This window comes from Onychomys torridus, chromosome 4 (assembly GCF_903995425.1).
Source record: "Onychomys torridus chromosome 4, mOncTor1.1, whole genome shotgun sequence".
NCBI lineage: Eukaryota > Metazoa > Chordata > Mammalia > Rodentia > Cricetidae > Onychomys > Onychomys torridus.
The window spans coordinates 139,034,509-139,046,743 of NC_050446.1; the positions used below are offsets into that span (position 1 = coordinate 139,034,509).

The 12,235-nt window shown below is 47.0% G+C and overlaps 1 protein-coding gene across 2 annotated transcripts in view; it reads left to right on the plus strand.

Moving 5' to 3' along the window:
* The window catches only part of LOC118583062 (transient receptor potential cation channel subfamily C member 4 associated protein), a 72,443-nt gene that overhangs the window by 59,237 nt on the left and 971 nt on the right, over positions 1-12,235 (plus strand). For both annotated transcript variants that reach the window (XM_036186345.1, XM_036186346.1), the window contains exons 12-18: positions 789-890; positions 1,920-2,003; positions 2,992-3,082; positions 4,218-4,358; positions 4,689-4,797; positions 10,792-10,904; positions 11,983-12,189. In XM_036186345.1, the coding sequence (XP_036042238.1) occupies positions 789-890; positions 1,920-2,003; positions 2,992-3,082; positions 4,218-4,358; positions 4,689-4,797; positions 10,792-10,904; positions 11,983-12,189 (847 nt within the window). The remainder of the gene's footprint in view (positions 1-788; positions 891-1,919; positions 2,004-2,991; positions 3,083-4,217; positions 4,359-4,688; positions 4,798-10,791; positions 10,905-11,982; positions 12,190-12,235) is intronic.

Consider the following 12,235-nt stretch of genomic DNA (forward strand, 5'->3'; position numbering starts at 1 on the left):
AGTGGGCATGGTATTTGAGAACAGAAGGGCACAACTCTGTGGGGGACGGTGGGCAGGTTTCGGTGACCGGCTGGCCGGTACTCGGTGACTCTTTACTACAGAGAGGCCTGAATGGGATGAAGAGACAACATGAGGAAGTGTTCTTGCAGAGGCTCACATGTGGGGAAACCCTGCAGGGAGGGCATGATGTGGTCTGAACCAGAGCAACCAGATGGTGTGGTGGCTGTGAGCTGCTCAATTTGTAGTGTGGCTGCCAAGGGCCTCGGAGTCGTGTTCTCTCCCTAGGTGTTACACAACTGAAGTGTAGGAACTGGGGGGGGGGGGCCGTTTTCAATAGTGACAGGGTCCAAGCCCTGTTCTGAGAATCACACAAGGAGCTGGGTGAGGGTTCCCTTCCTGGGCGAGACAGATGAGGATGCTGGTTCTGTGCTGCCCAGACCCGTAATGACAAGCCTGCATGAAGAGGACAGGGCTGTCAGTTGGTCAGGCCCCTGCTTAGGTGGCCACTGAGAAGGCTGCAGCAGGGCTAGGCTCTGGAGTAAGATGGCACATGGGATTGGACATGCTGAGATGCAGGGGACTTTGAAAAGCCACATAGAAATGTTCAGTGCACAACACCCAGACCTGGAGATGCCCAGGGACGGGCCTTGTCAGTGAGTGACAAGTGAGGCTGGTGGTGCTGGCAGCTTCTCTCCTCCGGGGTGGGGGAGGCAGAACTTATTGCCCCGCTGCCCCGCTGCACTGCAGCCCTGGTCCTGCCCTTTACCCTTTGAACACATTTGTTTCAGGAACAAGTACCTGCTGCTCAACAATCAGGAGCTAAATGAGCTCAGTGCCATCTCTCTGAAAGCCAACATCCCTGAGGTGGAAGCTGTCCTCAACACTGACAGGTGATCCTGGTGGGGAACAACTGTGGGTGCAGGCCTGCAGGAGGGCACACACAGGTGTGCTGCATACTTGCCCTTTCTCCTGTGTGGCTGCTACCATGTCCCACTGGCTTTCACATCTCCTGCATTTCCTAACTGAAGATCACAGCAGCCCTCAGAAGGAAGCGCCATCTTCATCTCCCTCTCTGTATGTATCAAGCGGCCCCTGCCAAAGGTCAGCTGTGCTCTGTCCCTCCACCTTGTCCCTGCAAATGGCCCCTTTGCTGATATCTTCCTCCCCTGCCCAGTGACAGCTGTGCTAAGCAGGGTAAGCAGATTCTTCACCCCTGCCCAGTGACATCTGTGCTAAGCAGGGTAAGCAGATTCTTCCCCCCTGCCAAGAATCAAGTCCTGTGTGCTGGTTATATCTCCCTCATCTTTGGAACAACACAGTGACATGCCAGGCTCACAGGAACTTACAAAGTGTGGATCTTATCCAGCAACCAGAGCCATAACTCCCCACCGCCCTGACATCTACAGGGGATGGAGTGGAGCTGCTGTGTGAAGAGAGTGTTTAAGGGCCCAGACACCTGCCACCATGACAGACCTAGTCCTTTTCTTACCTTCTGCCTTTGCCTCATAGACAAGGAACTGAGGCCTGGACGCCCACAGCTCAGCTGGAACTAACCCTGGGGCAGGAAAATGAACTCTGGGCCCTGCCCAATTGGCACAGACTTTGTTCCATCTGGCATACTCTGTTGTGGCCTGGATTAAACTCACTTGTGATATAAATGGCCCTTCCTCTGGCTGTTCTGAGCCACATCTGGCCCTGGATGTGCCTCTGCAACTTGCTAGCCAGTGTGAGAAGAGAAAACTGGCTTAAGATGCAATAGAAATGCACTTGGCTGTTGAGTTGATGATAGCCGCACAGTCCCTGGGGTCCTGGCACAAGGTGGAGCAACGGCATCCATCTACACTGGCACAGGAACCTAGTTCAGTGGTCCCCAGCAGCCACTCACATCTGTCACCAGTGCTCTGTCCCTTTGATTTCAGGAGTTTGGTGTGTGATGGCAAGAGGGGCTTGCTAACTCGGCTGCTGCAGGTCATGAAGAAGGAGCCAGCAGAGTCTTCATTCAGGTGAGTCTATGGACAGGGGCACTTCTTAGGGGCCTAGGAGCCAGGGCTTTCCCAGTTGCTTAGTCTCTAGCATCTACTCCTTAAGAGTAGTCACCAATGGGGAAGTTGGCCTCATTGCCACTGGCTCTGTGTGACTCAGCTGGTAAGTGTATGTACCCCTGTCACATACCAGCAGGGTATGTCAGGAGGTGACTGAGCAGTCATCAGGCTGGCACTAGAGAGGTGGGGCAAAAATGGGATCAGGCCCTGCCTGTGTGACGTTACCTGGGGTCGTAAGAAATAAGCATGAAAAGAAAGAAACCCTCAGTGCAGCATGGGAAGAAACAGAGCCAGGAGCTGCCCCAAGAGCCATCTGCTAGGTAACCAGGCACCAAGGAAGAGGCTGCAGAGTTCCTAGCCACTTGGAGAACATTGTGAAGGCTGCAGACAGGAGGGATTCCATCAGGCCTGGGTGCAAGGCTCTGTCCCTACAGGGTCACTATCACCTTAGCCTTGCCAATGTGGACCTTCCCTCGGGAATCCCAGCTGAGCCTTCTGGGCTACTCGGTGTCTACTCTGTCTTCTGTAGGCCAGCTCAGTGCGTGTATGCTCAGTGGCTTGTCCACGCATGCCCTGCTGCTGGCCACACACCTCCCTGGCTCCCAAGTCATGTCTTTCCAGTCTTCTGAGAGTGAGCCTAGAGTGTTTGCACATGGAACTTAACTAGCAGCCACTCTGAGCCTGGATGCCTCAACTGCTATGCCATACAACTCTGGTACAGCAATATGAAAGACTGTCCCTGCTGGGCTGTGAGCCTCATGATAGGAGGGTAGCCATTCTCTTACTCACTGCTCTGTCCTCAAGACCTAGGGATGGGGCCCAGTACTGGAACATGTTCAGTAAATGTTAGATACTTGGCTGCGAACAACTCCAACCCTGGGGGATGGACCCTCAACCAGGAGAGGGCAGCCATAGCCACCCAGGTCAGGAGTCAACATTTGGGTCACAGGTTTTGGCAAGCCCGGGCTGTGGAAAGTTTCCTCCGAGGGACCACCTCCTATGCAGACCAGATGTTCCTGCTGAAGCGAGGCCTTCTGGAGGTATGGCTGAGGAACCGGGGTGTCAGGTGGCCGTCCTCCCCAGCCCTTGTGTCGATTTCTCATCCGGAGCCTTAAGTAGTTTGGTCAGGAAGAGAGCAGGTCTGGGTGTTCCGAGTGCACGATGCTGTAGTGTTTGCCCTGAGCTGCCAGCTGTGGGCTCCTGTAGGTACTGATGGGTGACTGAAGGACTCAGAGGTAACCATGCAGGAGTGTAGACTATAGAGTTACCCAGCAAGGCCTTTGACCCAGAGAATAATTTGGTATTGACTAAAAATTAACATTCCCATTTTGATCAGTGGCCTGCAGAAAAAGCAAATTCAAAAGGGAGTAAATGGCCGAGTGTAACTGGTTTTTAAAAAAAATTACTATGAAGAAGAAACTGACCTATGAATTGTAAAGGAAAATAACTGCCCAATTGGTATAAGTCCGAGAAAATTAGTTGAGCTTGGTGGAAAGCCCAGCACTTCATAAGTGGATGCAGGAGTTTTACAAGTTCAAGGCCAGATCCTGTGCCTCAAAAAAAAAAAAAGAAAGAAAGAAAGAGAGAGAGAGAGGGAGGGAGGGAGGGAGGGAGGGAGGAAGGAAGGAAGGAAAGAAAGAAAGAAAAGAAAAGAAGGGAGAAAGGGAAGGGGGAATAACCAGAAAACAAAATAGTAGAAACAGGAGTTAAATTGGCTTATTAGTCTTGGTAAATATTTATTGATTTTTATGTGTTTTTAACAGTTTCATTGATAAACACTGAGACAGCCCTTAGGGTCAAGATGTGTATGCTGCCCTTAAATTCTGTCCTTCATTTACTTAGGTGGCCCTAGTGCTTGGACAGCAATCCTGATTAGATCTGGAGACAGAGAACTCTGGCCATGTAGGTGGCTGCAGAGCAGGTCAGAGGCTTCACCTGTGAGCCCTGGCAAAGAGAACCCTACATGCCCACCCAGTGCCCCTACTGAGATCACTCACCTGGCTCACTCTTGGAGTCACAAGTGTCCTCAGCAAAGAACCTAGACAAAGTTGCAGATCCCATCTACCTGGATGCTTGCTTGAAGCAAGTGAGTGGTCTGCGCTCCAGGCCAGGCCTGAGTGGCAAACAGGCAGAGGCAGCCCCACCCACACCCTCACCCCGCCCCTGCTCATGCAGCACATCTTATACTGCATTGTGGACAGCGAGTGCAAGTCACGGGACGTCCTCCAGAGCTACTTTGACCTCCTGGGAGAGCTAATGAAGTTCAACGTCGATGCATTCAAGAGATTCAATAAATATGTCAACACTGATGCAAAGGTAAGGCTCATCCAGGGCCTCCGTGGTATCTGCTGCAGCATCAGCTGTCTGTGAAACTTGGCCTGCCAATCTCAGGTGTGGTTACACAGTTGAAAGAGTCTGGGATCCAAAGGGCAACCAGCAAACCTTCACTACACATACCATGTGCCACATTTTGAGCCAGACCCTAAGCATATTGGGATGAGAACTTTGGCTGGGTTACAGCATCCTAGCAGCCCAGCAGGAAGAGCAGGCCACTTAGTGTGTCTTGTCAGCAGAGTAGTGGAGCTTGGGTAGATCAGTGGTGCCCTGGCCAGCAGCCCCCGCCAGTGAGTGCCATCTCTGCTCCAGTTCCAGGTGTTCCTGAAACAGATCAACAGCTCACTGGTGGACTCCAACATGCTGGTGCGCTGTGTCACTCTGTCACTGGACCGATTTGAAAACCAGGTGGACATGAAAGGTGAGGCAGCCAAGGCAACAAGGCCAGTAGGTGCAGGATGCCTGCCAGATGTCTGGCCTCCAGCCAGGAGCTGCTAAATTACCTGTGTGCCTGGGATCCAGAGGTGCTCTTGGCTGCATGGCTCAGCTGTATTGACTTCCCCACTGATCGTGCTTCCTTTAATGAACAAGTACAACATCTTAGTAAAGGAAAAAGCCACCTTCTGAACTGACTGCTGCAACGTGCAGGGTCCCTTCATTCTGTTTTCTTGTGCAAGACTATAGTCTTTGGCTATGGTGGGTGGATGTCAGGCGTCATCTAGAATTGTGTGTAGCTACACGTATGTGTTCCCATGTGCTGTTTGCCCTAGGAGATCTGTGGCACCAAGCAGTTTCTCACAAGTTTATAAACACTTCCAAAAAAGGACAGTGCCCCTCGTCATTGTCATTGGTAGTGAAAAACATCCTAGTCATGGTTAATTAGACCATTTACCTCCTATTTCTTCTCTGAAGGGTCTGTTTTAGGAGATTGGTCACATAGAATTTAGTGTAATCAGGTATTGATCACCTTGCCAATAGTATGGAAGGTCCTTTGCTCAGCACTCTTTGCATATGGCCTGCAGCAGTGGACATAGACATGTGAGAGCTGTGGTAAACCAGTTAGTCACATTAGGAAAGTGGTTTGAATGTTACTGTTTCTGTGTGTGTGTGTGTGTGTGTGTGTGACAGAGAGAGAGAGAGAGAGAGAGAGAGAGAGAGAGAGAGAGAGTTATGTATGTGTGGGTATGTGCACATGTGTGTGTACATTAGACCAGAGGTTCTCTTTTTCCTCCTTTTGTTTTTGAACAGAGTCTCCCACTGAACCTGGAGCTCATGGATTGGGCTAGGCTGACCAGCCAGTGAGCTTCAGAGATCTGCCTGTGTCTGTGTCCCCAGCTCTGGGGTTTTAGGTGTATGCTGCCACACTGGGTCTTTACATGGGTTCTGAGAATCCAAGCTCTGAACCTCTTGCTTATGAAACAACTTTATCATTGGGCCATTTCCCCAGGCTTCCTGTGTCCTAGAACTCACTCTATACACTAAGCTGGCCTCGAACTCATAGAGATCTGCCTGCCTCTGCCTCTGCTTCCTAAGTGCTGGAGTTACAGGTGTGCGCCACCACTTCCCAGTGTTTGCTATGTTTCTTAATAATCATTATCCTCCTGTCTTCCTGGGGAGGGACATACGAAGGAGCTAGAGCTGATGCCAAGCTGGGAGGGAGCTGTAGGAGAAACACTTTTTGAGCATGGTTCTGAAGCACCATGGAGTCTCTGAGATTTGGTTTAGCCTGATAACCAAACAGTTGAAGACTGATCCTGTTGTTGCAGCTTTTAATAAAGAGTTAGGTTTTTGTATTGATTTACTTTTAATTATATGTTTATGTTTCTTGTCAGACTATCTTTGGACTACCATCCTGCAAATAATGACCTGAGACTTACTATTAATTATGAAAGCTTAGCCTTAGCTTAGATTTTTTTTCCCCCAATTAGCTCTTACAACTTAATTAACCCATATTAAAAAAAATCTATGTTCTGCCTCATAGCCCAGTTACCTCTTCTTTGTACGGCACATTCGGCTTGCTCTGAGTCTGCTGTCAAAAATCACCTGCCCAGATCCCTCCTCCCAGCCCTCTCTGCCGGGAAGTCCCACCTATCCTCTCCTGCCCAGCTATTGGCCATTTAGCTCTTTATTAAACCAATCAGAAGGCGCTGTAGGCAGAGGCACATCTTTACAGTGTAAACAAATACTCCACAACATTCCCCCTTTTTTGTCTAATTAAAAGGAAAGGTTTTAACCCTAACATAGTAAAACTATATACAATAAGAACAGTTATTAGGTAAGAATTACATTCACAATGTCCAGTCCTTTTGCATTTGGCAAATTTAGAGAAAGTACTGTATTATCTATCCTTTTTGAGTCCAAAGTTTTATACCTAAACCACTTCTATTATAACTTGTATTATCATCCTAAAAATACCTTTTTAGACCTTAAAACATCTTAGGTAAACAATTTAAGCTTTTATGTCTCTCAACCTTAAGCACTTTACATTTCTTAGGTGAATGTCTTTTCTGAATTTGATAACAAGGAAAACGTAACAATAACTATATAGGTTTTAACTCCATCAAAGACCCAAGAAGTATATAATATTACCTGAATAAACAGAAAGTGCAGAGCAAGCAACTTCCAAAACTCTAGAAATGACAGAGATATCTGGCTGCCTAGACAGTCACTCAGGGTTCATCTGCAACATTGGGGCATCCATCTTTGGCCTACAGACAGACTTTTCTGTGAAGCAGGAATGTTGAGGGACTGTCCCGCCTTGTCTTGGCAAAGTTCAGCCAAGTTCATCTGTGTCTTGCTTGTCCAATTTGGACAGCATACTGTCAGTATTTGAGGCAAGGGCAATTTCTTGCCCAGTGGCTAACTTTGCCACAATAAAAGCAAATTCCATATAGAGGTTCTTTAATGCCCATCATTCTTTTTTGAAGTAAATTGGTGTTGCCAGGATCAGACGTGACTCACTGTCATGAAAAGCCTTAGGTTGTTAAATAAATGCTATATTCTGTAGGTCTCTGAAGTATTTGAAGACCACCTATCTATCTAAAAATATATGTCTGTTTAACCTTGACAATATACCTAACGTGACTACAAGTTTGATTATGATAGATGACTAACTACTAAGCTATATTTCTTAATTATACTTACATAAGTACAGTACCTTAAACAAGAGTAAAATCATATATACAGTATAACAAAAATAACCTTAAATTTGTATCAATATACAAAAAATATCTTAAACAAGGATAGAAACATAGAGTATGTTCTAACAAAAATAACCTTAAATTTGTATCAACATATAAAAATACATACCAGGTCAAGTATTTGAGATTAATAGTTGTATTTCAGTTTAAAGTAGATTCAGTAATCTACCCTTTTATCCTATCTTTCCTTTTTCCTTTTCAGAATGAGATCCCTGAATCTAATCTCCTTTGCTCAGCTTTCTCCCTGACCATGACCAACAACAACCCCCCTAAACAATGATAAACTTCCCTAATCCATTGAACGACCAAAAACCATTCACCCCACCTCTTGGGAATGTGAGCAATGTGTTCTCTAGACTGCTTCCTGTTGTCTGGGGGCAGTTGCATCTCTAGGGGACCCTGAGAAAATTGGGACAATGGTCAAATCCTGGGAGAGCTAGATAACTAAATTTATTTAGTCTCTGTGTGATGGGAGAGTATAGAGCTTATCTGAAGTCTTGGCTGGAGTAGTCTGTGAGGCTAGACCATCTCAGCTAGGAACTTTGAAGTTTTGGATGCAGAATTTTGAGGAAACTGCAACAGGCATTCTGAGAGGCTAGATCACCTGGGCTACTTGTTTTCATTGGTGTCCGATCTCAACCCCCCCCCCCCCAGAAAACACAGACTTCAAGGTAACATATATAACTGTATTAACACAAGTATGGAGTGTGCAGTATGCACGAGTCAGCTAAAGATGTTTTTTCTATATTTAAGCATGTAAAAGGCATCTGTTAACTTTATAAGTGTGTTTGGACTGTATAACAAACTGATATAAATCTCTGTCCATGCCACATGAAAGAATGGCATGTAATAATAAGTCATGAGAACTCTGTAGCCAACAAGATTTATCATGTCTCATCCAGTCTCAGAGCTGTTCCCATAGCAGAGGGATCAGCATATGCATTACCTTTCCTATAATCTTTCTTGGTTTCTTTCTTTATGTCTATAGCCAAGATTTTCAGGAGGTCTCCCCTGATCAAGTCTGGTCTTTATCAGTTTTGAAGAAATCTATAACTTTTTGTTTCCTATGAAAACAAGCAAAACTTCTCTCCCAACACAACATATTTTCTGACTTTCATTCTGAAGTTAAGGTATTCTTAAATTATATATGTTGGTTTAAGTTAGCAATTTCCACAATCTAGTGTCTCTCGGCAACTATTGTTTTTTGTTCATTAGCATTTAAAAAATTTAAAGTCAACAAAACACCATAGAGGCTCCAAACACCCTGAGTATTTTCCATTTTTATGTGTCTTTTTCCTTTTATATTACTTTACTCTCTCTTTCAGTCTATTATTTTTAGACTATTTTGTTGTAGAATATTTAACTATGTAAAGATGTGTTACATTTGTTTATGCTGCAGAATATTTAACTGTGTAAAGGTGTGTTAATTTGTTTTTGCTGCATTTGTTTTATTATACAAAGATGTGTTGCATTTGTTCACTTTGCCTGCCTAAGATACCTTATTTTGTCTAATAAAAAGCTAAATGGCCAATAGCTAGGAACGAGAGAGAGAGAGAGAGAGAGAGAGAGAGAGAGAGAGAGAGAGAAAGGGGGGAGGCGGGGCTGTCAGGCAAAGAGAATAAGTGGGAGAAATCTAGGTGGAGGAAGGAGAAGAGAAGAATGGAGAAAGAGAGAAACACACCCAGGGCCAGAAGCTAGGCAGCTGCCAGACAGACATAAGAGCAGGAAAATAAGACACACAGAAAGAAAGGTCAAAAGCCCCCAGGTAAAACATAGATCAAAAGAAACAGGATAGTTTAAGTTATAAGAGCTAGCAAGAAATAAGAGCTAAGATAAGGCCAAACATTCACAACTAATAAGAAGTCTCTTTATCTTGATTTGGGATCTGGTTGGTCACCCAAAAGAAAGCCTGCTACACTATTTTTCTCTGTCTGTCTGTCTGTACCCCTTTTCTTCAGCATCTAAGCACTTTTTCTTTCTTTCTTTTTTTTTTTTTTTTTTTTTTTTTTTTGGTTTTTGGTTTTTTGAGACAGGGTTTCCCTGTGTAGCTTTGTGCCTCTCCTGGAACTCACTTGGTAGCCCAGGCTGGCCTCGAACTCACAGCGATCTGCCTGCCTCAGTGCTGGGATTACAGGCGTGCACCACCACCACCTGGCCTAAGCACATTTTAAAGTATACTGTGTCTGTTCAGAAGTATTCTCAGTCTAGACATGACTTTTTGCTCATCTACAGCCTTCTCTGACTTAGTTAGCTAAACTTTAAACTGCTAAGCTGTGGCCAGGCCCTCCGATGCATTGCTTCACTTAGCACATGACTTCAGGTCAGTGAGGGCAAAGCTCATGCCTACGGCCCCATCTGTCTGCCCCAGCTCCTGTAGGCACTTGTACCTAGTCTCCTGCCACCAAGTACCACACCACCTGCTGCTCATAAACCCCATTCAAGTGCTTGTAGCAGGGCTTCTGAAGGCCTCAAGCACCAAGCCTACTTGAAACATTTTTTTCTTCAGTTTTCTCAGGCCCATGTGGGTTTACATGCTATAAGTTGGGCACCAAACGTAGTAAGCTTTCTTGTTGGACTGTCTTTGAACTGCCGTCCTGCAAATAATGACCTGGAGACATTAATTATGAAAGCTTGGCCTTAGCCTAGTTTTTTTCCAACTTAATTTCTTACAACTTAATTAACCCATATTTTTTTTAATCTACATCCTGCCTCGTGGCTTGGTTACCTCTTCTTTGTACGGCACATTCGGCTTGCTCTGAGTCTGCTGGCAAAAATCACCTGCCCAGATCCCTCCTCCCAGCCCTCTCTCTCCAGAAGGCCCGCCTATCCTCTCCTGCTCATCTATTGGCCATTTAGCTCTTTATTAAACCAGTCAGAAGGCGCTGTAGGCAGAGGCACATCTTTAAGTATAAACATATTCTTCAATGTGTCTATGAGTGTGTCTGTGTGTGGGTCTATGCGTCTAAGTGCAGGAGTGGGCAGAGGCCAGAAGGTGTTGGATGCCCTGGAGCTGGAGTTCCAGGTGGTTGTGAGCCGCCACTGCGGGTCCTCTGCAAGAGCAGCAAGTGCTCTCAGCTGCTAAGCTATCTCTCCAGCCCTGACATAATTGTGATGGTGAGAGACCACCAGCTTCAGAGTCAGAACCAAAGTGTGCTTAACCAGTGGCGTGGGTGACCTGAATGCACCTGCTGCTACACCTCTGCTTCCCTCCATAGTGGCCGAGGTCCTATCCGAGTGCCGCCTGCTCGCCTACATATCCCAGGTGCCCACGCAGATGTCCTTCCTTTTCCGTCTCATCAATATCATCCATGTACAGACACTAACCCAGGTGAGACGGCTCAGCCAATGAGCAGACAGGGAGGGCAGATTGGAGAGCATCTCTCTTGTGCGTGCCCCTTCGTGGGAGCCCGTTTTCGGATTCCTCGTGGCTTTACCCAGCAGGTCCGCATAGAGCCACGGGCCTGAGTGCAGGGGTCTGAGATGGTCTGCACTTGGCTGTGCTGGGGGAGGAGGTCTTTTGCTCCACCCCTTGGCATCTCTATAAATACCCTGGGGCAGAGACAGTCGGGGCCCATTGGAAAAGGTTCCAGGCCCTCTCGAGGCTATCCTTTATTTTCTGTTTATCTCCGCACTCTAAATCCTTCTATCTAATATTTCCTGCTGCTCACACTCAAGAAAACTCTGGGGAGCTGTGGGGTTGGTGGGTAAGCGCCCCACACCTCCCTAGAAATGTAGTTCTTCTAGGGCATTGCCCAGTGCCCCAGTTTACAGGAGAACTAAGACCAGATTTCAAGTCTCCTGGGGTCACAGAGTCAGTTGGGGCACAAATGATATTGACATTGCATTCTTCTGACTCCAAGCCAGTGTTCTTCCCCATATACCCTACCCCTACCTTCTGGCTACACTGGCTGTGGAATTGGACCTGAGGTTGCCCCAGCTCCTTCTCTATCTGACAGTCTTCTCTTCCCCCAGCCTCACACCCACTTTTCTAAGATGAGAGTCATCTAGGACGTCAGAGCAGTGGTTCTTTTGTTACTGTCTGCCAAACATATTTTGAGGCTACGCCTGGGGCTAGGGATGCTTGGTGAACAAGGTGAACTGAAACTGATTCTTTCTGAAGCTCACATCCAAGTGGAGCATTAAAAAATTCTGAAGTGAAATCAGTGCACCTAGCCTATGCACCCAGCCCGGTAGGGTATGGAAGCTTCTAGAAGTCATACCTGAACCGAGATGTAGACAAGGACCAATGCTAATATTAGTGTGGACGGTGGTAGTTGGGTATAGAGCAGGAAGGTGCCCCTGGATTGTGCCAGCCCCCTGTGTAGGCCTAAGATACCCTCATCCCTGCCCAGTGGCAACCTGAGGTTGCTGACATGCACCCAGCCCTGCTGCCTTTGGTCTTGCAGGAGAATGTCAGCTGCCTCAACACCAGCCTGGTGATCCTGATGCTGGCCCGGCGGAAAGAGCGGCTGCCCCTGTACCTGCGGCTACTCCAGCGAATGGAGCACAGCAAGAAATACCCTGGCTTCCTGCTCAACAACTTCCACAACCTGCTGCGCTTTTGGCAGCAGCATTACCTGCACAAGGACAAGGACAGCACTTGCCTGGAGAACGTGAGTGTCCCATCCCTGAGTGGGTGGGAGGACAGTGGATGGGAAC